The following is a 24,525-nucleotide window of genomic DNA, read 5'->3' as shown; positions in this document are numbered from 1 at the left end:
ACATATTCATGGTCATGGTAATGACCATGGAGAAAACAAACATAGCTTACCTAAAAGAGATACCACATTCTAATTCTTTGGGAAAACATTTCTCAGGTTAGTTTTTGATATATCATCATCTTTATAACATAAAATATATTCAAGTAGCATCATCGTATGCTTGCCCCCAAATTCCCTGCAGATCAGTTTTAACATATCATTGAAGTACAAAATTTAAAAACCGAATCAGCCATTTAATAGTAAAAATTGATTTCTACTTTTAAATGCTATAAAAATTCCTTCTTTTATATCACATAAATTGTAGATGTAGAAACATGATAGGTAGGTAATTAAATGTGTAAAATGGTATGGCAAATATCAACTTGAGTGAGAGAGAGGGCCTGATATGGCCGATGCTAATTTTGTTGATGGTTCTATATGAGACCTTTGTAAGATACCAGGTGAGTTAATGATGGTAAAGACACGAAAGTTCACTTTGCTGAGTCACAGCTACAGGGAACTGTTAGAAGCAATAGGCCAGGCAGGTAAGCACTCTGGCAAATTGAAGGAAGGAATGGAGAGCTGACCAATGTCTCTGCCCCTAGGGAGCAGGGAACAGATTAGAAGTGTTCTTCAACCAATTGTCCAGAAGAGTTCTTCTTGGGTTTCTGTGCTATGAAAGAGGGGAAATCAGTATAGCCTAAAGACTCCTGTGGTGTGAAAACAGAGAGTTATTTTCTTCTCCTGTGGTACACAAGAACCTGAAGCCAGTGCTTAATGACTCCAAGTCCCCTCCTGTGACTCCATCAGCCTGTGACCTGTGTGAAGCATGGAAACTCTCTTAGGTTTTAAGCCATCACAAGGTAGAATTTTTCTTTCTCTCAAATTCTAGCACTGGTTTTACAAAAGTTAAAACACAAAATTCTCTCTCTCCCTTCCCCCCACTTATCCATTATATATCCTATTCTGTAAAAGCCATCACCTATAAATTGTTTCTCCGGTTTCTTCATTAGGATGCTTTTTCAGCTCTACTAGAGTTACTCCTAGGATGTAGTTGTGTGGACAAATCTCTTCTCTGAAATAGGAGGTGAGCACCTCTGGAGAGTTCTTTAAGACAAAGAATAAAAACCTACTTGATTTAATATTAGACAAAATTTTATCCAAACAAAGAAAAACAAGCCTTGAAGAGAGCTAAGGAGATGGCTCCGTGAGAGATACCCCTACTGTACAAGCAAGCACAGGACCTGAGTTTAAATCCCAGAGCCCACATAAATATACAGGCTGAGTAGAGCAGACCTACTACCCCATTACTGGTACAGAGAAAGGCAGATTTAAGCAGCTTGAAGGCTAGTCAGTGTATCTAAGTAATTTCTAAATTAGTGAGAAATCCTGACTCAGAAACCCTTACTTAGTAGGAAATAAAAAAAAAGAAAAATGAAGTTGAACACTAGTCTCCATATGTGTGCACACATACAGATACATAATACGTATAGAGACATAAACATACACACATGCACACACAAACACATAAAAACACATATACACATATAACACACACACATATACACATATAAGACACACACACATATATATGTATATATATATATAATATATACATACATATGTATACACACAAATACACATGGGGCAAGTGGACCATGCCATCAGACAGAAGAACTGGTAAGGCTGAGTGTGTCCAAACCCCATAAATCTCAGAATTGAAAACAGTAGTAGCAGAACCAACTCCTGTACCTGTTCTAGAACTTGTAACTACCACATCCCACTGAGAAGACCACAGCAATTAGTCACTGTAGTGGCTATTCCTGGTTGTCAGCTTGACTATATCTGGAATGAACTACAATCCAGACTTGGAGGCTTACCAGTGATCCTAATCTGGAGGCTGGGAGATAAAATTTTCTGAACTGGATCCTGGCATGGAGATCTTGAGGCACAGTGGCTATGGATTCCAGAAGATTAAGACAGGGAGACCTTTGAGTTCAAGGTCATTAAAGGTGGCATACACCTTTAATCTGGGCTACACCTTCTGCTGGAGACCTACATAAGGACATTAGAAGAAGGAAGATTGATACTGTTTCTCTCTTTCTCCCATTTGCCTTGTGGGACTGAGCAACTGCTAGATCCTAGGACTTCCATTCACAGCTGCTACTGACCATTTTTGGGAGTTGGACTGCAGATTGTAAGTCATCAACAAATTCCTTTATTATATGGAGACTACCCATAAGTTCTGTGACTCTAGACTAATACAGTCACTTTGCATAAAAAACCTGGAATTCTCCATGCTAATGAGTTATCTAGATAGGCCCCAAGTACTCAGCCAATGAGCTTTCCTTCCTGGGCATCTCTTCCTGCAAAATGTATTTACTCCTTGGTTCACCCTGAATAAGGTGTATGCATTCACATAAAGCATTTTAAACAAGCAAGAACTATCTCTTCATCAAGGATCTGGGCGGGGGTGGGGTGGGGGAGGCCTTTGTTGCAAAGAATCACATATTCTTGGCACTCACTCAGTTTCCTGCCCCCTTCCTTCTTGGGTCATGGTAGCACGGACTGGTGACCCCAGTTCCCACCTCCCAGCAGCACCTGGATGCACAGGAAACTGGGAACCACAGCAATCATTCCAGGCTCTGCTTTTCCTACCCGGGAAAACAGGGACTGGGGATTCCTATTACAGACTGAGTTTTGCAGCTTGCAGAGTCTGCTCCAGGTATCCCAGCTGCAAAGGAGGACACAGCCCAGCACATATACACATACATATACATACACACCTATACAAACACATATACATACACATATGCAAACACACATATCATACATAAGCATACATACATACACCCCCCACCCAGATTAACAGTCTCTTCTTTGTATTCTTCTTCAATCTATAGAGTCATCTGTTCTGAACACATGTTAAAAGAAAGATACTTGGCTCCTCAGGTTCAACAAAGTTTGAGTCTATTTCCTATGCTGATAGATAGCTCTGAGTGCAGAACTCTGTTAGCATCAAAGCCCTTCTGGACCAAAGGCCTCTCCTGCTAGTCCTGTGGCTTCTACTGTTGGGAGAGAAATGATTTCCCTGATAAACCTCAGAATGAACATCTTTCTCCTGGCATGAGCTGCAGTCACCTGTTGGCTCTTTGTCTGTATCCTAACCAACATGTTTCTCAGTGGATCTTCTTACCCTAGACACACAGACTCCCTTAGTCAGAAGTCACTTCAAACATGCTCAAGGAAGGCCATTAACTGTGCTCAGAGCAGTGGGCCTCTGTTCTAGCTGACCAATGCTAGTGGGGGTGGGGGATGGGGGGTGGGGGGGGTGTTCCCTTAAGTTACTTCCTTTGTTTTTAGAGGTAACAGCAAGACACCTACTACAGAGCTCTTCCTCCAGAGGTTTGGCTTACATTTACATGCAAAGTTAAAGTTACTTTTTTTTTTTTTTTAAAAACATGTCTTTTACTAAGTTCCCTTAGGAGGTTCCCTGCTAACTGGTTTCTTTATAAGCTGATCCTGACACAGTAAAGCAATCATGACATCTCCCAAAGGGGCAATGTTTCAACTGGGAATCCCCAGCCAGAAGCCCTTAGAGTGAAGAGTTGGGTGAGTGAATGACTTCGGGACATTTGTTCAGTGGCAAGAAATGAAAAGGTGTTCATTCTCGGTGCGCTTAATAAGTCCCAAATGGTGAAGGAAAGGGATGCTCTCCAGTCAACAAAGGAGCTACAAAGCCCTAGGAAGCTCACATTTGACAGCAGTTACTCCTGTGGAGTAAAAGAAAGTCTTCCCTGGGGTTGACAGAGAACTGGTGTCATTAGTGTCGGCACTGTGGAAAAAAACACAGTGGGTAGAAGTAACATAGCATCTGAGAAGTACCTGAAGGCCCAAGGATGACAGTGTGCATAAAACCTGCAGACCTAACTGGACATCTGCGATCCAACATTATCACATGAGTATATGTTTATATATTAACCACAATTGAAGGGATTTGCCAGCTGACATGCATGCACTTTGTAAGATCTCATTTGCAATCGCAAGACTCTTTGAAATATGACCATATAAACCAAACTTAAAACAAATGAAGTGATAAAGGATAGATTTTTAACATTGGCTCAGTCTCTAAAGCTATGGAATAAAATATAGGATAGCTAAAGAATATGCTACAGCTTTGTTTTACCTGCTGGTCAAATGGTTCAGAATGCCCCTGGACTATGCAAACAACATCCTTATACAGTGTCAGTCATAGTAACCAAGGTAACCTATTACCAAAGTGCCAGAGTAAGAATATAACGTTTGGAAATAAATATATAGAAGTAGTTTGATCTGCAGAAGAAAAGGGGGAAACTGGGAGCATCCAGGAGAATGAAGGTTCTCAGGGAAGGGGAGGTTAGAAAAAGGAGTTGGCAAGGTGTACATGGGCTGGTCTATGGCTCCTGCTACATGTGTAGCAGAGGATTGGCTTATCTGGCATAGGAGGGAGGGGAGACACCTGTGGAGGCTTGATGCCCCAGAGAATGGGGATGCTAGAGGGATGAAACAGGAGTGGGGGTTGGGGAGTACCCTCTTAAAGGCAGGTGGGGGGGGGGTGTTTATGGATGGGAGACCAGGAATGTGGATAACATTTGAAATGTAAACAGAATGATTAATAAAAAAATTAAAATAAAAAAAAGAAAAAGAAAAAGGAGTTGGAGATGTTAGAGGAAGAATATGAAGGGTTAACAGAAATCTCAAGGCTGAAAGAACTTGGAGAAAATGGCATTTTTAATATTAAACTGTTTTTAAACAATTGGCTGTGCAGAGGAAAACAAATAAGAGAATAAGGGGGGATGATTGGATTCTTAAAGAAAACGGTCAATATTTGGACATATTTTAGTAATAATTTACACGAAGGAAATATAACTCAACATTTCATACTTGTAGCTGGCGATAAGTTGGTATGTGACTTGGAAAGCCACCAGACAAATTGTGTAAGTGGTCATTTAGAAATGTAAAGTCTAATTGAATGCAAATTTAGGCCTAAGAGTAACAGTAAGAATTTTCCTTAGTCCAATGGTCCTTGAGTCTTAAATTGGCGGAAGTAAGCCAACGGAAGAAAAACAGCAGTATAAATTTCCAAAAATAATAATTCCATTTTATTTGACTTAAGAGGGGATTTAATTAGAATGCATTTGCAATAGTCTCAGGAAGCAGACTAAACAAGCCATGGGGACAAGAGTAAGCATGCACCTGTCTGTGGCCTCTGCAGCAGCTCCTGCCTTCAGCTTCTGTTCTATTGGAGTTCCTGCCCTGACTTCCCGCAGGGATGGACCATTACCTAGAAATGTAAACCTTTCCTCCCAGCAGTCCCCAAGGGAACGAAAAAATTAGTTGAAAATTAAACAAGCACAAGTTAACAGAAATAGAAATATTTACCTTAAAAAAGGAAATGGTTATAGCAAAAAAATTACTTCCTTGTAAACTATAATTACAACAAATTATTCTCCTGCCCCAGACAGGACCTCTGTATGGGAAGAACATGTAGAAATAGCAGCAAGGTAATTTGATTGGCTATATGTAAGCAATATAGAAACTAAATAAATAAATGCTGGAACATCTACTAAAAAGAGTTATAAGGTTTATTTTTTTTCCTTCCCTAGACATACTTGAAGAAAATGTAGCTCCTCTAACCTTGAGTTTACAGGTTAGTAAATATTTGTTTTTGCCAAATATCCTTACAGACATGGTTGAACTGTTTGTCATGCTGGATCATGATGAGACCATTTTGTGAAGTTTGTATATTGTTATACAATTTAGATTTTGCACCTAGGACCCATACATCCTTCATGCTTCACTCAATCGCAAATAGGTAAGGTGAAGAAAAAACCTGCTTCAAGGGAGCTCACATGTTTGGAATTATCTCTCTGGACACAGTAGTATTATAGTATCAGACATCCAATCACACAACCAAATCTTTGTAGGCGCCCCATCAATACAGGTGCTCCTCAACTTTGAGGAATCCCAATAAAGTCACCCTTAAGCTGAAGATATTGTAACTTAAGAACTGCATGGAACTCATCTAAGCTATTGAACCTCAAAGAGTAGGCACCCTGTAGAGTCAGTCAGCCTCCTATCATCATGAAGAGTGACTAACAGTCATTGTGAATACCCAACACTATGAGAATGTCATACTGCACACCCTGTTAGTCCAGGAAAAGGTCAGATGTCAAGATTAGAAGTATTCTTTCTACTGTAATGCTGTAAAGGCACAATTTCCTAAGACCAACCATTATAATTGAGAACTTTGTATATATCTGGAGACTCTCTCTATGATACTCATGGCTGGGTTTACTTTCAGCAAGTCTCGAGTACTAAGCTCTAGGTCTAGTACCTTTACACCTTTAACCTTTTTTCTTACAATCCTTCCATTTGTTCTGGTAGGCTTCAGAATGTCTTCTGACTCTTCACAAGGTTCACAGTTGTCTCCATTGTGTAGACTGCTCAGAGTAAGCTATAGGCGCTTGGGTTGCACACAAACGCTTTCAATAAGCTATTCATATATTCTCATCTACTTCTGTCCTCCATCCTTGGCAGCAGCTAATTCCTGACAACCATATTCATGCCTACATACTTTTCTCATACACTCTACTGAATCTTCCTTACTGTACACATCCACTGCCCGGCCCAGTGTTCCTTTATTTGATGTGAGCTGCTTCATTGGCTCTGAGCAGGAAGCCCAGGTAAATAGCCCTTAGTACAGCAGTTAATCAAAGATGAACAGCTGGGTAAATCTCAAGATTTTGTTCACCTCAGGTGAAATGATTATGAGCATCAGGAGTTCAGCAGCAGGATCAACACCCATACTGACTCATAATAACCCTGCTGAGATTTTCTTAACACCCTGGCCTCACTTTCTAAGGCATCTTGTTCCCACACTAGGGAGAAAAGAATCTCATACCTCTCGCTTACCACCTCCAGTTGAACTGACATGAGAAAAGGTTCTTTCCGCTCCTTATATAAGCATTTTTTTTTAAATAACTTACTTTAATAATATCTTAAACATACACGTTAACATCCAAGTTAAAGCAAATAATTTTGGACTCTGTATAAACATTTTATCCACAACCAATGATGCAGTCACACCCTTGGGAAAGAGCCTTTTTTCTCTCTCTCAAATAAAGTAATCCCAGATTGGAAAGTTTAAAGGGCTTGTTGTTCCTATCAGCTTTAGAAGGTAGATTTCTTGCAGAATGTTGTGTGAGTCTATGGTTTAGGAAGGGGGGTGAGAATTGGCCATAGAAACAACTTGTTTAAGCAGTGAGATCTATCCTTGCTTATCAGGGAAAGCAAGTATGTTATTTTTGTTTTTTGTTTTGTTTTGTTTTTTGGCTCTTGATCATGCTATGAGACACCTGTAAAAAATGAGGCATCTTTTATCTCCACATGCTATGGGTTAATGTGCTCTCTTTGCGTGAGTTCTCACCAAATATGTAAGTCAAATGGCACTAGATCTGGCTTTGAAGAAACACTGGGATTGTGAAGTGCTGACAGATTTCAGAACTGATGTCAGACCAGAGAAATCAAACCTCTCCTGGCCTCCTTCCAGGCACTCCAGATGGTGAGGAATTCTGAAATGAGTCAAGGACAAGGAAAGTGGGCTTACCCGAATCATCATGACCGAACACCTGATATCATGGATTGTGTCATAGATCTTCTTGGAGATGTCCACAAACTGATTATCATCAAGAGCAGTCAGAGAGTTCTTGCTTAAAGCATCTAGGGCCACATTCACTTGTGTCACGAACTCTGGGATCACTATGAAAATAAGTAATGAAGAGATTAGATCCTTTGTGTTTCTGGATTCCTACAGCTTCCCGGAAATGCAGGATTTTATTTTAAATGAATACCAACTATGCACAAGGAAGAATCTTCTTAGGTCAATCCATAGATGATTGCTACTGTTGCTTAAAGGTTAAGATATTAAAAATAAGTATGAAATAAAAAACATCTCCAACTTTAAATGTAAATTAATTGGGGCTAGAGAAATGGCAAAAGTATGGGGACAAAACTTACTACTCCTCTCGGAAATCAGTGTGATTTAGGTTTTGTTAATTTCAGAGGTGCATCAAAACTTACTTATGCGGGCTTGTAGAAGCATTCAAATATATTGAATGAGTTGATATTTGTTATTCATTCACTCATTCATTCATTTGTTTTGAGTGTGGAGAGAAGTGGAAACTCAGTAAAAACATGTCTAGCTATTTCCTACCTCCTTCAGGTTCTAGTTGTGAAGACAACTCCCCCACCCGAATCACTATGGTAAAGAAATGGCTTCTAGCTCCCTAAGCACCCTTCCTTCACCTTAAATACATACTAGAGTTCCAAGGACCATGCTCTCAAAAGTTGTTACTGTCTATGGAACAAAATTTCCCACATCCTCCTTCCTCAAAACTCTTCTATCAACATGCAGGGGACACATTAAGTCTCGATTGACACTCTCAATCTGTTAGCATCTCTGGAACAGCAAAGCTGTACCCATCATCTCTCTTTCTATCTTGAAAGAACAGATGGGATTTCAACTTTTTCCTTAGTGTGTAGTGCATTTTTATTTTTATTGTGTTACCTTAAAGCTTATCTGTGATTGTGCCTTACCTAGACCATAGTCATGTGGCTGCTTAGATCTAACTAGGAGTTATCATTTTTTTAATACTTTCAAGAAAGTAAAAAGTGAATATATTTTAACTAATTACTTTAAGATGATTTAGGAATATATAAAAAATGTCTATCTTAAATCCATAATCTATCTGGGTTTTAAGAAAATGTAGTTCTGGCAAGAAGGCTCAGTAGGAAATGGTGCTTACTGATAAGCTCCAAGACCCTTGGGACCCACATAGTAAAAGCAGATAATTCACAGTCACTGCTTGTTTTCTGATCTTTACACTCTCTCTCTCTCCTCTCCTCCCTCTCCTCTCTCTCTCTCTCTCTCTCTCTCTCTCTCTCTCTCTCTCTCTCTCTCTCTCTCTAACACACACACATACATACCACATATACACACACATACACACCACAAGCACATTATATTTCAACACACATACATTCACACACACACACACACACACACACACACACACACACACACAGACAGCAAGTGAGCTAACAAATGCATGCTTCTCAGTCACTCATCAAATGGAGGTATATGTTAAATAAAGTCTTTCTAATTATTTGAAATGTTAAGGAAGACAAACTTATGAGATTTCAAGTGTGGATTTTATAAAAGAAAGGTGGACTTGGGGACCACATCTTAGTTGCTTCTAAGGATCTTGTCTACTTCATATACCAAGTTCTAAACCGGTTCTAGACATTTTTGGAAAGCTGTGCTTTCTCTCTTCACTGTGTTAGCTGCAGAATGGCAGCTAACTTACCATTGTGTGGAGAGCAGAAGACAACGTTTGGTTTTGGTTCTCAACTTCCACTTATTTGAGGCAGTGTCTCTCTGGTCAATAATGCTTAGTGCATTAGGCAACTGACCCATGAGATTCCAGGGATTTTCCTGTCTCTGCCTCCTCCTTTTTGCCTAGAAGTAGAAGGACCTTTGGCTATTGTTTTCTGTCTTATTTGGGTTCTAGACTTCTCCTGGTCCGTGCTGAGTGCTTAGCACCATCTGGAACATTTTACCTACATGTTTAATGTAGTCCTCAAAGAGGCTTTAGAAGTTGGGGACTATTACCACACTGATTTAACGGATGAAGAAACTGAGGTCATACAACCAATCAGTGAAGGGCAGATAATTGAGACTCTGGAGCCTGCTCTCTGAACCCTACATCTTCACTGTCTCCTTTTAATAAGTAAAGTCCTTGAGGCTCCTAAACTGTAATGCTCCTGGGAAAATTAATGTTAATTTCCTGACAATGAGGTTAACAGACCTATGGAGCCAAATTCTACTAAGCCTTGAGTCTCTCTCTGGTAGTAACCCAAGAATATTTTATCCCTTCTTAATCCTTGCTAAATTCATTATGTGCATTTGAAAGTAGATGAGGGTGCATAATTACTAATTAAATGGGTCAGAAAAGAATTCAGACTTATTATAAGTGATGCTTTAGAAATGACGTCACCAATTCATGTTGTCAATCACTGATAAAACTCACATTAAACTATTTATAATTACACTTCTATCTTTGAGGATTACTAATGTACAGAGGTTGGCCTTTGAGAATTCATATAGAGTTAAGTATCTGCCTCATTATGTTCTGCCTCCGCAGCTGGGGGTGGGGTGATTTATAACAGAAAGTACAAGTAATCATAGAGCGGCTTCGATAATTGCTTCATACCCTTTATTTCCATTTTATTTAACACTAACGTTATAGTTCATATTCATTTAATATTTATGGATTTAATACAGATCCTGTAATTGGGAGTTGTCTGAAATCTTCAAAAATATATATCCTCCAAATCCATGATGGGAGAACATCTTGCCCCTTTTCAGAGGTTGGGTCATGGAGTTCTGACTAACTCTGATCATTTAGGGCAGAGCACATTTTTAACAGAAACAGCAATTCTGTCCTTCTTACAAATACTGCTTCTTTTAAGCAGCTGGATCATGCCTCCAAACTAAGAAGTAAAAGACAGGAAGGGCTTATAAACATAGATTTTTTTTTGAGAGAGAGAGAGAGAGAGAGAGAGAGAGAGAGAGAGAGAGAGAGAGAGAGAGAGAGAGAGACTTCAGATGAGTCCAGGTATCAGGTATCTATGGAGGCCACTGGATCTCATGGGAACAAGTCTCATAGGCAGCTGTGCATTGCCTGATGTGGATGCTAGGAACGATATTTTCATCGTTTGCAAGAACAGTATGCACTTTTAACCTTTAAGCCAACTGCAGCCCAATCTATGGCTTAATGGAGTTGATAATTATGCCCTTAGACTCTTACAGAGATATCTTATTACATATAAAATTCTGATTACTTAATAGGCTGAGCATATACATTTGTATGCCTCCAGTGACAGAAACTGACTCATTCTGTAAGCTGATACTTTGAAAATTTTTTCAAGTTTTAGCTACATGTTATTATTAATAAACATTTTAATTATTTTAGGGCATCTAAATACCTCAGGATATGAAAAACTTATCTAGCTTAAACTTTCCTACAAATCCCTCTTTATTTAAATCACAGTCACTGTTTTAAGTGATTTGAAAGTTGAGATATTTAGAAGCTAAAATGATGACTCAGTGAATTAGAGTGTGAAATGTTCTTGCAGAAAACCTGAGCTCACTTCTCAGCACTCATGTTGGGTGTACCACAGCCTCCTATAACTCCAGCCTCAGGGGATCTAATTTCTTCTCCTGCTCTCTACCTTCACCTGTATTTCCATGCACATACACAGATACACATGTATATACATTATTAAAAAAATTTAAAACATCTTCAAAGAAGATGGACATATTTAAAGCAGGACCCCTGGCAAGAAATCCTTAATGAGTTTTCTGTATAACACTTGGTTTGAAGGGCTACAAAGTTGCCTACTAATTTTTTTCAAGTTAGTGTTTTCTAACAGTTATATTACTAATAGTGATTTCTTTACCATAAAACTACTCAGAATACACCAATTTAAATTTTTATGAGATGTGATAACATGTCTTCAACAGAAACCATAGTGCTCTTGTTGGTACCCAAATCTCTGAGTTCTCAGTCCCTGTGTTGTATCATTGCCATGCCTAGTAAACAGAGCAGAAGTGATGTATATGACCTACTTTTTAAAATCAGGTTAACAAGCTGTAGTTCCCATCTTGGTCACTCGTTCCTTCATATCAACTGCTCTAGGGACTTAATCCCCATCTTATCAAGAGTTGATGGAGAGTCCAGCATCACCTAGAACTGGTACTGCTAGCAAATAGCCAGCAAGTAATGTAAGGATTCAAGCAACAGCTAGAAGACTAGTAGGACTCTTCAGTAGATGAGGGGGATAGCTTCACTAAATGTTAAAAGCAAGCATAAGCAAGAGATATCTAGCTAAGAGTCCCCTGGATTTCTGATGTCCAGAAAATGCACAAAATAATGTTTACATTTTAAGACCCCTGGAGCATATGACTGACTGCTATGCTAAGAAACACGTTCCTTATAGGAGAATGGATTAGTTTGCCTATTCATTTAACAAAGCAAATCATTCTGTATTCACGCTTGCATCTTGTTCTAGTCAAATTGAATATATGTAATATGCCTCTTATTGTGCATAGTATTATATTTTCATCCTAATTGCTGTATACTACTCTGTTCTATATTAACACCATCCTTCATCAATTTAGCCCATCTATGATCCCATTTATACAAGGACTATTGAGATAGTTTTGTCTGTAAGATACTTGCTATGCAATCATGAGAACACAAGTTCAATCCCAGCCACAGATACAAATATGAATCCAGTGGCGCTGTGACCTCAGAGCTGTAGAGCCAGAGGCTGTGGGAACCTCTGAGGCTTGTTTGGCCAGTCAGACTAAGCTATTCAGTGAGCACCAGGCCCCAATGAAAGACCTTGTCTCACTGAATACAAAAGGGGAATGACTCCTTACAAAAAAGGTTGATCTCTGGCTTCCACACACATGCATGCTTATCTATGGCCCACTTTACACACACACACACACACACACACACACACACACACACACACACACAGAGAGAGAGAGAGAGGTGTACAAATATTAAACAAACAAGCAAATTAAATTGGCAAGTACATTATATATTTTTAGAGAACCTATCTATGAGTTGACCTGTCCTGGGCCACATTCTCTAGCTGTGCCCTGCCCTCAATACTTGACATATCTATCACCCATCTTCTGTCAGCCTCTCTCTTGAACATCATCTGCATCTACAGTAGTTGATAGAACTTAAATGCTGTAGGTTGGGGATTACATTGATTTTTCCCAACTTTTTATTAGATATTTTCTTCATTTACATTTCAAATGCTATCCCAAAAGTCCCCTATACCCTCCCCCTGCCCTGCTCCCCTACGTTGATCTTATATATCTATATACTTTGTCCTTAATTTTGGATTAGAATTTCTCCTTGAGAGTCATCTACCATGCTATGGCTTGTTCCAACTCAATCCTTCATCTCTGCAGTTTCTCTTCTCAAGAGAAGCAAACAGGAGAAAAGAGATGAAAGGAGGGGAAGTGATTTCCTTGTGTGCAGTTGGGCAGCACACTGGGCCAGAGACTCAACTATGGCAGCAGGAAGCTAAGTGTAAAAGAAAGGCATTTTATATAAACTGAGGCAGAAACCATGAGGAGTACGGGTAGGGAGAATCTAGAATAGGAAACAGAACTTTTTCTCATCAGGATTAGTGAAGCAGCCTTTGCTGTGCTCCTGGGGATTCCTTGGAAGAACATAAAATGTCAGCTCCAAGTCTTCAAACTCTAGCTTTCTGTGCCCAGGTGTCTATGATTGAGAATAAAAATAGAGCCACTTTTCCACTCCTGAGAATATATTAATTTGTTGCTTATCATTCAAAATTAGTTTATATGTAAATTCATCTACAAAATTCTCCATGACCAACACCCTAAATCATGTCTCCAGGTGTACCGGCAATGAACATTGCTGGATTTGTTTTCTCCATTTTATTCAATCCAGGACCTCAGCAACAGAACAATGCTGCTTGTCTTAGGGGTAGATTTGCCCAACTCATTCAGATCTCTGGAAAACCCCTACAGACATGCCAAGTGTTTGTTTTAGGTGTTTCTAATTTATGCCAAGTTGATAACCATGGCTACCCATCACAAGACTCTAACATGATCAGCACTGTGGTGAAACTGGAAATGTTTTTAAGTGGAATCTAATATTACTATGAACGATTATGGACTAAATCTCATTGATAGCTGTGATTGTACTCTCTGAAATAATACGTATTACCTGTTCTTCACAAGAATGTGTTAAATGCAGAGGTACAAGATTAAGAATTTTAAGGAACAAGTTCATTTTTTTTTGTATCTGATCTTCATTTATCTTGAATCTTTGTACAACTACAATCAATATTTAAAACTTCAGGGGACCTAAATTAATATGGTTCAAATACCCAAGTATGTTTAATTCATATGCATTGTTCTAGAATACAGAGTAGAAATTGATTATAAGATTTTGAGTAAGAAACTGGTTACAGTTACTTGTAAGCAGAAAGATATATAGAGAAACTGGTAGCCAGGAACATGCAGAGATAGCTAGTAGGGAGATGCAAGGAAGACCAGGAAAGACAATAAAAAACAATGACTTCATGAAATTCTTAGGCAAATGGATGGAACTAGAAAATATCATCCTGAGTGAAATAACCCAATCACAAAAGAACACACATGGTATGCACTCACTGATAAGTGGATATTAGCCCAAAAGCTTGGAATATCCAAGATAAAATTCACAGACTACGTGAAGCTCAAGAAGAAGGAAGACCAATGAGTGAATCCTTCAGTTCTTCTTAGAAGGGGGAACAAAAAACTCACAGGAGGAAATACATTGACAAAATGTGGAGCAGACTGAAGGAAAGGCCAGGCAGAGACTGCCCCACCTGGGGATCCATCCCATAAAGAGTCACCAAAAGCAGACACTATTGTGGATGTCAAGAAGTGCTTGCTGACAGGAGCCTAATGTAGCTATTTTCTGAGAGGCTCTGCCTGAGCCTGACAAATACAGAGGCAGATGCTCACAGCCAACCATTGGACTGAGCACAGGGTCACCAATGGAGGAGTAAGAGAAAGGACTGAAGGAGCTGAAGTGGTTTGCAACCCCATAGGAAGAACAAAAATATCAAGCAACTAGACCCCTCAGAGCTCCCAGGCACTAAACAACCAACCAAAGAGTACACATGGAGCAAACTGTGCCTCCAGCTGCATATGTATCAGAGGATGGCCCTTGGTCCTGTGAAGGCTCAATGCCCTAGTGTAGGGGAATGGCAGTGTGGGGAGGCAGGAGTGGCTGGGTGGCTGGGTGAATACCCTCATAGAAGAAGGGGGAGGAGAAGGGGATAGGGAGGCTTTCAGAAGGAAAACCAGGAAAAGGGATAACATTTGACATGCAAATAAAGAAAATATCCAATATTAAAAAGAAAAGAAAAGGAAAGAAAAGAAAGGAAATCAGTTAAATAGGTACATGTTCATGATGATGCATTAATCACAGAGATGAAGATTTGAGTCCTACTTTTTATTTTCTTGTTCCAAAAGTGAATCCAAACAACTTAAAAATGAGGCCTCCCAAGTTATATTGAAAGAAGGCTAATAGATGTGGAATCAGTCATGACTCAAAACTAGGGCCAAAAAGCATAAGTTTATGAAGTCCTCGTGTCAGGGCATGGCGATTAAGAGGAAGACTGATCTCCTGCATTCTTGGGAAACAATGAAGTAATGAGTTGCTTGGGTGGTGGTATTCTCCACTGAAAACCTGTGTGCTTAGGGATACTGGTGAAGAGAAACTTGGAGGGCTAGAGAGACAGCTCATAGGAGAACAGAGCATCCTGATGTTGGGGTGATCTTCTTTTGTGCACCGTGTAAAGATTATGTTTATATTACCCAGATGCTTATGTCTGTGCTGGCAGAGAGTTGAGTGCAGACTGGACTTTGGTATTGTTCTTCATATGGCTGTGTCATAGCTTGTAAACACTCCCTTCATCAACTTCTGCTAGGTTTAATGAAGAGCTAAATGGCCCATAGTTGAGTCAGAAGAGAAAAGGTGGGACTTTCGGGGAGAGAACGGACTCTGGGCAAGAGTCGGGCACTGGAAGATACGCCAGCCTGACACAGAGGAAGTCTATTGTATGAAACTGAGGAGAGGAAATGAGCCATGTAGCAGAATATAGATTAATATAAATGGGTCAATTTAAGAATAAGAGCTAGTTGGGAATAAACCTAGGATAGGACCTAAAGTTTTCATAATTAATTAAAGGTCTCCATGACATTATTGTGAAGCTGGCAGGTTATAGAATGCCCAAAGAGTTATAGATACACTTATAGAAAGCCTGAGTTTGGTTCCCAGGACCCTCACAAGGCAGATAACAACTGCCTGTAAGTCCAATGCCAGAGGATCTGACAGTCTCTGCTGGCATGAAAGTGTACACTCATGTGCACATAACTTCATGTAAACATGTATGTCATTTAAATAAAAATTAAACTTTTAAAACATATAAAGAATAATTTGAATAGCCTTTTAAAAGCATGTGTATTAAGAAAACCTGATTTTTAAAAAATTTATTTTGAATAATAGTTCTCATATGGAGAACCTCATTTTCTTCAATGATTTCCTCAGAGAAAGTAGTTTAGAAGATATGTAGGGAAAGATAGGGGAGTAGCAGTTATTGATAGGTCTAAATATAATCACAATACAATATAAGTAAATGAGGCACCGATTAAAGAACAAACAGGATAGGAGACATAATTTACAGACATCTAAACTAGAGTTGCATCTTACCACAGTCTATTTCAACTATATTCACAGAGTATGGAAGGCTCTAAGTATCAATTATAACTTTTCTGCTTTACCTAGTTACACTATTGTTACATATTTTATTTATGTATTATACATTCTATGATGCTACTGGTTTTAATTTAACAGCATTATTGATGAAATCACAGGGGGAGAAGAAACAAACAATTGTCTTTACAAGAACAACTAAAGAAGACACAAAAGCAGTATTCATAAGAGTAAGTATTACACATATTTCTGTTATGGTGGAAAAATGCCTGAGGTTATCAATTTAAAATCAGACAAAGGTAGATCTTGCTTCACAGTTTGGAATATTTTGTTCTATAACTGCTTGACTCTGTTATGCTTTGGTGTCTGACAAGGCATAAGTACTACAGTAAGTTGTTTGCTTCATGGTAAGCAAATGCATGGTCAGGAAGTAGACAGAGTCTCAGGAGAATCTACAAACACTTATCTTCCATGATCTAATTTCTTCTCACTAGGCCTCATTCATACACCACTTTCCTATTGCTCCAACAAGGACCAACCTTTTAATATGTGTGCCTTTGTAAAATATCCTATATTGAAATAAGCAGGTTATTTGAATATCTTTCATATATGTGTGTTTTGCCCAGAGTTATGTCTTTATGCTACATGTGTGCCTTTGCCTACAGAGGCCTGAAGAGGATAGATACCTGGCTCAGTGGTTATAGATCGTATGAGTAACTATGTGGATGTTGGGAATGGAACAAGAACCCTTTGGAAGAAGAGCCAGTTCTCTTAACACATAAACCATTTCTCCAGCCCCCAGAATATTCTTTGTTTAGACAATATCAGCATCTTCTTTGCTAGTTGAAAAATACTAAAAGTATAAGAGACTTACTTTGTATCTGTTTCTTTTATTCTCCTTTTTTATTAGATATTTTCTTCATTTACATTTCCAATGCTATCCTGAAAGTCCCCTATACCCTCCCCCAACCCTGCTCCCCTACCCACCCACTCCCACTTCTTGGCCCTGGCGTTCCCCTGTACTGAGGCATATAAAGTTTGCAAGACCAATGGGCCTCTCTTCCCCATGATGAACGACTAGGCCATCTTCTGCTACATATGCAGCTAGAGACACGAGCTCTGGGGGTACTGGTTAGTTCATATTGTTGTTCCACCTATAGGGTTGTAGACTTTGTATCTGTTTCTTACCTGATGTAATCATCAAACTCAGAGGATTCCCCTATTTAATTCCTAGAGGAAATGTATGAATATTCTTGGCATAGCTTTCAATAAAAATAAAACACCAATTACTTGAAATTAATTTCAGTAGTGAATTATGTAGTAAGGAATGACTACATGGGGCCATGAAACAATAGAACTTCCATTTATTTTATGTATTAAGTGCTGAGTGGGTAAACTCATATTTTTGGTGAAATATCATTTAATTTGTCTCTTTTGTCTTTGGTTGTTTTTTTTGTTTGTTTGTTTTTCATTTTTGTGTTTGTGTTTTTATTGTTTTGCAAGTCTCATTACTGCAGGATAGTCTGAAACGTGTTCTGAAGTTCAGATACCCTCAAGTACTGAGATTACAGGTGTGTGCCATGAATCTCATAATTTGTGTTTAACTAATTAGCAGAAGGTATTTCATAGTCTTATTCTAAGATTCTGTTCTTTTGCTCCCCTTCCTTCTGAGGGGCAGTAGGTTTTCTAGGCCTGGGTTTCTTTCTCCATGAGAGGTTGCTCTTCCTTCTAAATAAGCCAGTAAAAAAGAAAGAAAACCCTTAAATGCTATTTTAAAAGCAATTACACCATCACACCGATATTGGTCACCACTTTATCCCAACTTATTCCTACCAATGGCAACTCTTTCTTTCTTATGAGTACAAAATAAAGATATTTACTGTTTGGTGAATCTCCAGGGTTTGCACATGCTCCATCCAAGTTTCATGGGTTAGAAATGTAATCTCCAAATAGATAAGGTACTGGTACCTACAGTAAGGTCTTTCAAAGAGAATTCAGAGTGGATGAACTTGGGAAGAAAATCTCGATGGTAGCATTTGTGGATATGTAGGAAGAGAATGAGTATCCTCTGCTAGCCTGTGTTCCTTCCCACTGTGATGATTTCTGGCTTTGCTAGATGAAATGATAAGGCCTTCACTAGATGCAGATGAGATGCTTCTCAGCCTCCATAACTGCGATAGAAGTACATTGCTACTCTCTGTACGTTTTCCATCTTATATAGTTTGCTAAGCTAGCGGGCTAATGGAGAATGTTTTACAGCTCCATCCCATTTTTTGTTCTGGATCAGACTACATTAGTGTCCCCTGTTCTCGTTATATTTGACTGAAAAAAAGGAAAAAAGAGAGAAAGAAACCCACTATTAGGCTAGGTATTCACCACTTTATTTGATGCATGAAGAAAATAATGCATACATAGACACAGACACAGAAATAGACATAGATAGATGTAATAGATAGATAGATATAGACATAGATACAGATGTATGTGTGTAATTAATTTGTACCAATGAAATATTTCACAAGTTGTACATTTTATACCTGATCATTAAAATTGGCTTTTCCTTTTTTTTTTTTTTTTTTTTTTTTGAAATGCTGCTGTCCACCTTCACCAGGAGTGTAAGTCAGAGAGTTTTGGGGAGCTTGTTTGTTGCCCTACACAGTAATGGGTGTCACTCCACATGAAAACAGTGAGTTCTTGAACCTCTTCTGCTCCTATCCACTGAAGTTCTGCTGCAGCATGTGTTGCCACCTCTCCAGTGCACACCCTGTACATTCAGTGCATGGCTGGTGCTCAGAGCTCTGAAGCTAAGAGGATTAATTAGGATAAAACCCCAAATACCCAAAGCTACCACGAAATCCCCTGTAACAGCAAAAGTGGGCAGAAAAACCTCACATCTGAGGCATGCCGAGCCTCTCACAGGGCGTTTTATTATTTCTACCCCTGAAAATGTGCAAGTCATCATAAAGACTGTCCAGAAAGCGAGGAGGGGAAGTGTCTGAAAGCATGTTTGCTTTTCTTAACGTTAATGCTCTTGGATCCATCTGATCTTTTCGCTTCCATCTGTTTATTTGTTAAGGAGTCCTTTGTCCTTAACCCACCTAGAGATGCCTGTATTCTTAGGCATGAGCTATGACAACCTATCACCAGCTGTCCCTTTCTGCCTATCTGTACATTCATAATTTTCTACTATAAGAGGAAAATCATTTACATAGATATTTATCAATTGAGATGTGTAATTGTCTCTTTGTTAAAGATACCAAATCCAAAGCTTTGTCTCATTAAGCAGAAATACCTGCAATTCTCTATCCAGTAAAACTTAAGAGCACAAATAGATATAAAGTGGGTGGTTTGTCTTGTAAACCATACCATTCAAAATTAAAATCTCTTTGAAGATGAAGCAGATACGTGGCTCACTACAGGATGGCCTCAGATGTAAGGTATAATTATGTAGTATGGTGTTATCCAAGGAATTCCTTAGTTATATGTTAGCCTGAATCTCCTGCCTGCCCTAGAACCCATATCAGATCAATGGAACTCCCACTGGTGAAGGACGTTAAGCTTCAGAGGTTTAAAATGATACAAAGAAGAGATTGGACTGTAATTTCTCTTAATGTTGTAAAATGTCAGAAGGATTAAAAAGTCAGAGATTCCCCAAGTTGGTGATGTCAACAGATCATTCTTTTTTTTTTTTTTTTCATTCTTTTTTTTTCTTTTTTCTTTTTTCTTTATTTTTTTTTAATTTTTAATATTTTTATTACATATTTTCCTCAATTACATTTCCAATGTTATCCCAAAGGTCCCCCATAGCGCCCCCCACTTCCCTACCCACCCATTCCCATTCTTTTGGCCCTGGCATTCCCCTATATTGGGGCATATAAAGTTTGCAAGTCCAATGGGCCTCTCTTTCCATTGATGGCCGACTAGACCATCTTTCGATACATATGCAGCTAGAGACAAGAGCTCCGGGGTTCTGGTTAGTACATCATGTTGTTCCAACAATAGGGTTGCAGATCCCTTTAGCTCCTTGGGTACTTTCTCTAGCTTCTCCATTGGGAGCCCTGTGATACATCCAATAGCTGACTGTGAACATCCACTCCTGTGTTTGCTAGGCCCCGGCATCGTCTCACAAGAGACAGCTATATTTGGGTCCTTTCAGCAAAATCTTGCTAGTGTATGCAATGGTGTCAGCGTTTAGAAGCTGCTTATGGGATGGATCCCTGGATACGGCAGTCTCTAAATGGTCCAAACAGATCATTCTTAATTTATGAGGTAACTGATAGTGATTAGGAGTAGGATTCTGATGTGACTATCAATGGGAAACTGAGTCACAGTCTCCAGGATCTGGGATAGTTTCTTTTTAGTGCCATTCATTATTAGGGGAGGGGAATAAACAATCCTGATAAACATGACAATTTCAAACAGACTTTTGTGAGCATGACATTTTCTAGGAAATTAGACTTCCCTCAATTAACAATGATGTTAAGAGATTGATTGTTTTAAACCAGATTTTTGGGATTACTGGGTATAATCCAATAATACTCATCATTTTATCCTTCTGAGCACTCCCTTTCATTAAGATATAGGTTTTAATTTAATGTGCTCAAGCTTATTTCCTTGCAGCACACTTGAAATGCAATTTGACCATCTAGTCATAATTAACTTGTCTGAAAAGATGTTTTCAGGGTGGTTTTCCACTGACTTCCCAGGAGAGTATCTAAGCAGGTTCTGTAAATGGGAGGGAGATAGTGCCAGTGGGAGCGGCCTGAAGGGACCAGCATGGTTACCCAAACTCATCTCATGCTGCTTCATAGAAAGTTAGGTTCCATCTACAGCTGTTTCAAACATTTCAGAAGCCAGCATCCTGCCTTTCTGACAAGTGGGTTTTGTCTGAATCAAACAGGAAGTGATTCTTCCCCTGCTTCTCAGGGAAGGGGTTAGCATTCAGTTCTTCTCGTTTACAGTTTACCAACTGCTGGCCACTTTGTGTTACTTTGTGCTCCTTGATGCCATGATCAACATGTTCATGATGTAAGCAACCTGTGGTGGGTGTTTCCCGGTCTGTCCTGTCTTTAAAAATGATGCTGAGATTTGCCACTTTGGGGAAGAGGCATCTGTCACTAACCACGCATATGTGAACACACAGATATTTAAGAAATTAGCAAATGAGGAGGTGGTTTGAACTGGTGGTGATGCTAGCCCTCTTAGCCCCGCCCTCCAACATGATTTGAGTGTGTTCCTTATGGGATGCACTCATGGAAAGGTCTTGTGGGTGTGAATACATTTCTCAAATAAAAGCTTAAATTATAAAATAGTTTTATAATAAAGTATTTACATTAATTATTTTAATATGAAAAAGGAAAGTTAGGTTCCATTTTAATAGAATAAAACTCCCCCATCTCTCTCTCTCCCTCCCTTTCTCTCTCTCTCCATCTCTCTGTCTGTCTCTCTCACAGACACATACACAGACACAGACACACACACACAAAAACACACACACACACAAACACACACACAGGATGATCATTTGGGAATCATTAATTAACATTATGGTCATAGCAGTGGTGAATGGAATAGATTGATAAGTTGAAGCAGCAACATGTCAGGCTACTACTGTGCTAGGCAGTTCATGAAGGGCAGAGTAAGGCAAGGAGGAGGAGCAGCAGGGGCTTCTGAGACAGAGATTTCAGAGCTGATTAGCGCTCAGGTGTAGGGAAGTAGGAAAGGGAATGCTCAGAATGATTACAGTCTCAGTCCCAAACTCTTGTAGAAAGGAAGAAATATTCCTTGATAAAGAACCCAGACATGAAACAGAAATCTCAGAGAGCACTATTCATAGTGAGTTTAAGTAGTCTGGGGTCCCACACATTATCTAGCATAGAGAAGAGGGATGCATAAGAGAGTGAGGGGAAGGGGAAGGGGCACCCACAGTGGCAGAGATCAAACAAACACTTGAATAGAGATAGCATTTGAAGCTATGGAATTAAGCCAAATCATAGAAATTTTAAAAGTGTTTGCACTAGGGAAACACATGTAACAATATGGCTAACCTTGGTGACATGGATAAAACCGAGAGGGAGTTAACTTCCAGCTAAACTACTATATACTTATTGCTTTGCTAAATTTTCTCTGTAATTCAAAAGAGTAAACAGAATCTAACCATCTCTTTTGTTATTATTTTACTGGCTTTTATGATCAAGATAGACTCTGTTATTCTAGCAACCACCTTATATAATGCGTATGAAATACTATATGTATATGAGAAAGAAATATGAAAGTCAAATGGTCACTGAAATGAAGAACTGAAGTATTTGTTAACATTAAATTTTAATAGAGTCTTTTCACAATAAGACATTCTCTTTCCCAACATTCATTAATGACAGTGAATTCAGTTAGTAGCTATAAGAACATATTTTACTCAAGCACTCTAAGAATTGGCCGATCTAGATAGTCAGTGCCTTACTAATCTCTCTGTAGACAACAAGAGGAATTGGATCTACTAAGGATTGAGTCCCAGAAATTATATAGCTACATTTTGAATGGAGCTAACTATGCCTTACTGACAAGATGGGGGACATGGCTCTAGAATTTAAAAGCTGTGATTATATAGGTACAGTTGCTGATTACACATACGGAAGGCTCCAACAGAACCTTGCTGTCATTTGGGAAAAAAAAAAGCAATGTCAGAATCTAACTTTCAAACAAATAAACAGAGTAACAACAACAACTACTACAACAAAACATCAAGGCCGCCTTCCAGTATGAGAAAGCAAATCCAGATGTGTCTGACCCAAAGGCTACAAAGTTACAAATGTCAAGCTCTCTGTCGAGTGACTGCTGCTGTCAACTACAAAACAGGCTCTCTGCTGGCAAGGACAGCAGGTCACATATCTCAAGTTATTGCTCAGAAAATAACCTGTCAGCACATCATCTGGACAGAGTGGACAAGATAATTGTCCCAAGTTCTGTCAGGCAAAAAGTCCCAGGCGTCTTAGGAAGTAATAATATGGGATATGATGCATTCTTATTAAAATTATCTCTCAGTGCCTTTCCTTTAGTAGGGGACACTGTGAAGGTGGTGGTGACATTTCATGACATTGGCTGTTTCTTTCCAATCTTTCTTGCCCTGGGAGGTGTACATATAACTTTTGTCATTAATCATGAAGTCAGGTTGAATGTTAGCCACAATAAAATCCAGTAGGAATGCTGGTCCTGGAAGCATGTGATTCTAACCACAGCACTGGGGAGGTATGTCAAGGTGGACTCCAGGGACTCTGTGATCAGGTACCCTACTCAACCTGGTGTGTCTCAAAATAAATAAAAAATAAAGGTGGACAGTACCTGAGGACTGGTATCCAAGGTTGTCCTCAGCCTTCATATGTAAACTCATATACTCAACACACACACACACACACACACACACATAGAGTAAGAGAGAGTGGGGGGAGGGAGGGAGGGAGAGAAAGAAAGACAGACAGAAAGAGTGAAAATAGACAGACAGGGTAAAGAGAGAAGGGAGAGAGAGACAGAGACAGAGAGAGAGAGAGACAGAGAGAGAGAGAGAGACAGAGAGAGACAGAGAGAGAGACAGAGAGAGAGAGAGACAGAGACAGAGAGACAGAGACAGAGAGAGACAGAGACAGAGACAGAGAGACAGAGACAGAGAGAGACAGACAGAGAGAGAGACAGAGAGAGAGAGAGAGGGAGAGAGAGAGAGAGCACAGATTGAACAGTTCATTTTCTGTTTTAAACTTCAATCAAAATTGAATAAATGCACACCAGTCTGGACATAAGTTCCAAGTCTGTGAAGGCATATGCAGTTACCTAGCAAGGAAATGAGCTCATTATTTTAAAAGGCTTTTTAAGGATTTACAGGGAGAAGCAAGTAGATAAAATTATCCAGTCAGGGCATTTCATGACTCTTATGGGATAAAGGCAAAACTGTATGACTCCTAGTACTTTCTCAGCAGTTGTTCAAATTGATTATAATCCTAAAGAAATTTCAGTTTGGGGCTTATCATGGCATTAAAAAATCAATGAGGTCTTTTAAACAAGAGCATGGGTTTATATTTCTTCTTCTGCATTCCCAGAACTACTGTGCTCCAATGCGATGATTCATAAATGT

General features: G+C 39.2%; 1 protein-coding gene across 5 annotated transcripts in view; it reads right to left on the bottom strand.

Annotated features, from left to right (window-relative positions):
- Positions 1–24,525, bottom strand: part of Ctnna3 (catenin alpha 3) — a 1,580,538-nt gene that overhangs the window by 318,119 nt on the left and 1,237,894 nt on the right. For all 5 annotated transcript variants that reach the window (XM_021173456.3, XM_029482775.2, XM_029482772.2 and 2 more), the window contains one exon: positions 7,628–7,779. In XM_021173456.3, the coding sequence (XP_021029115.2) occupies positions 7,628–7,779 (152 nt within the window). The remainder of the gene's footprint in view (positions 1–7,627; positions 7,780–24,525) is intronic.

This window comes from Mus caroli, unplaced genomic scaffold, assembly GCF_978045245.1.
Source record: "Mus caroli unplaced genomic scaffold, Mus_caroli_1 scaffold_9, whole genome shotgun sequence".
In the NCBI taxonomy this organism is placed as follows: Eukaryota; Metazoa; Chordata; class Mammalia; order Rodentia; family Muridae; genus Mus; species Mus caroli.
The sequence above is the reverse complement of the archived record's forward strand: the minus strand, read 5'-3'. Positions and strand labels throughout refer to the sequence as shown.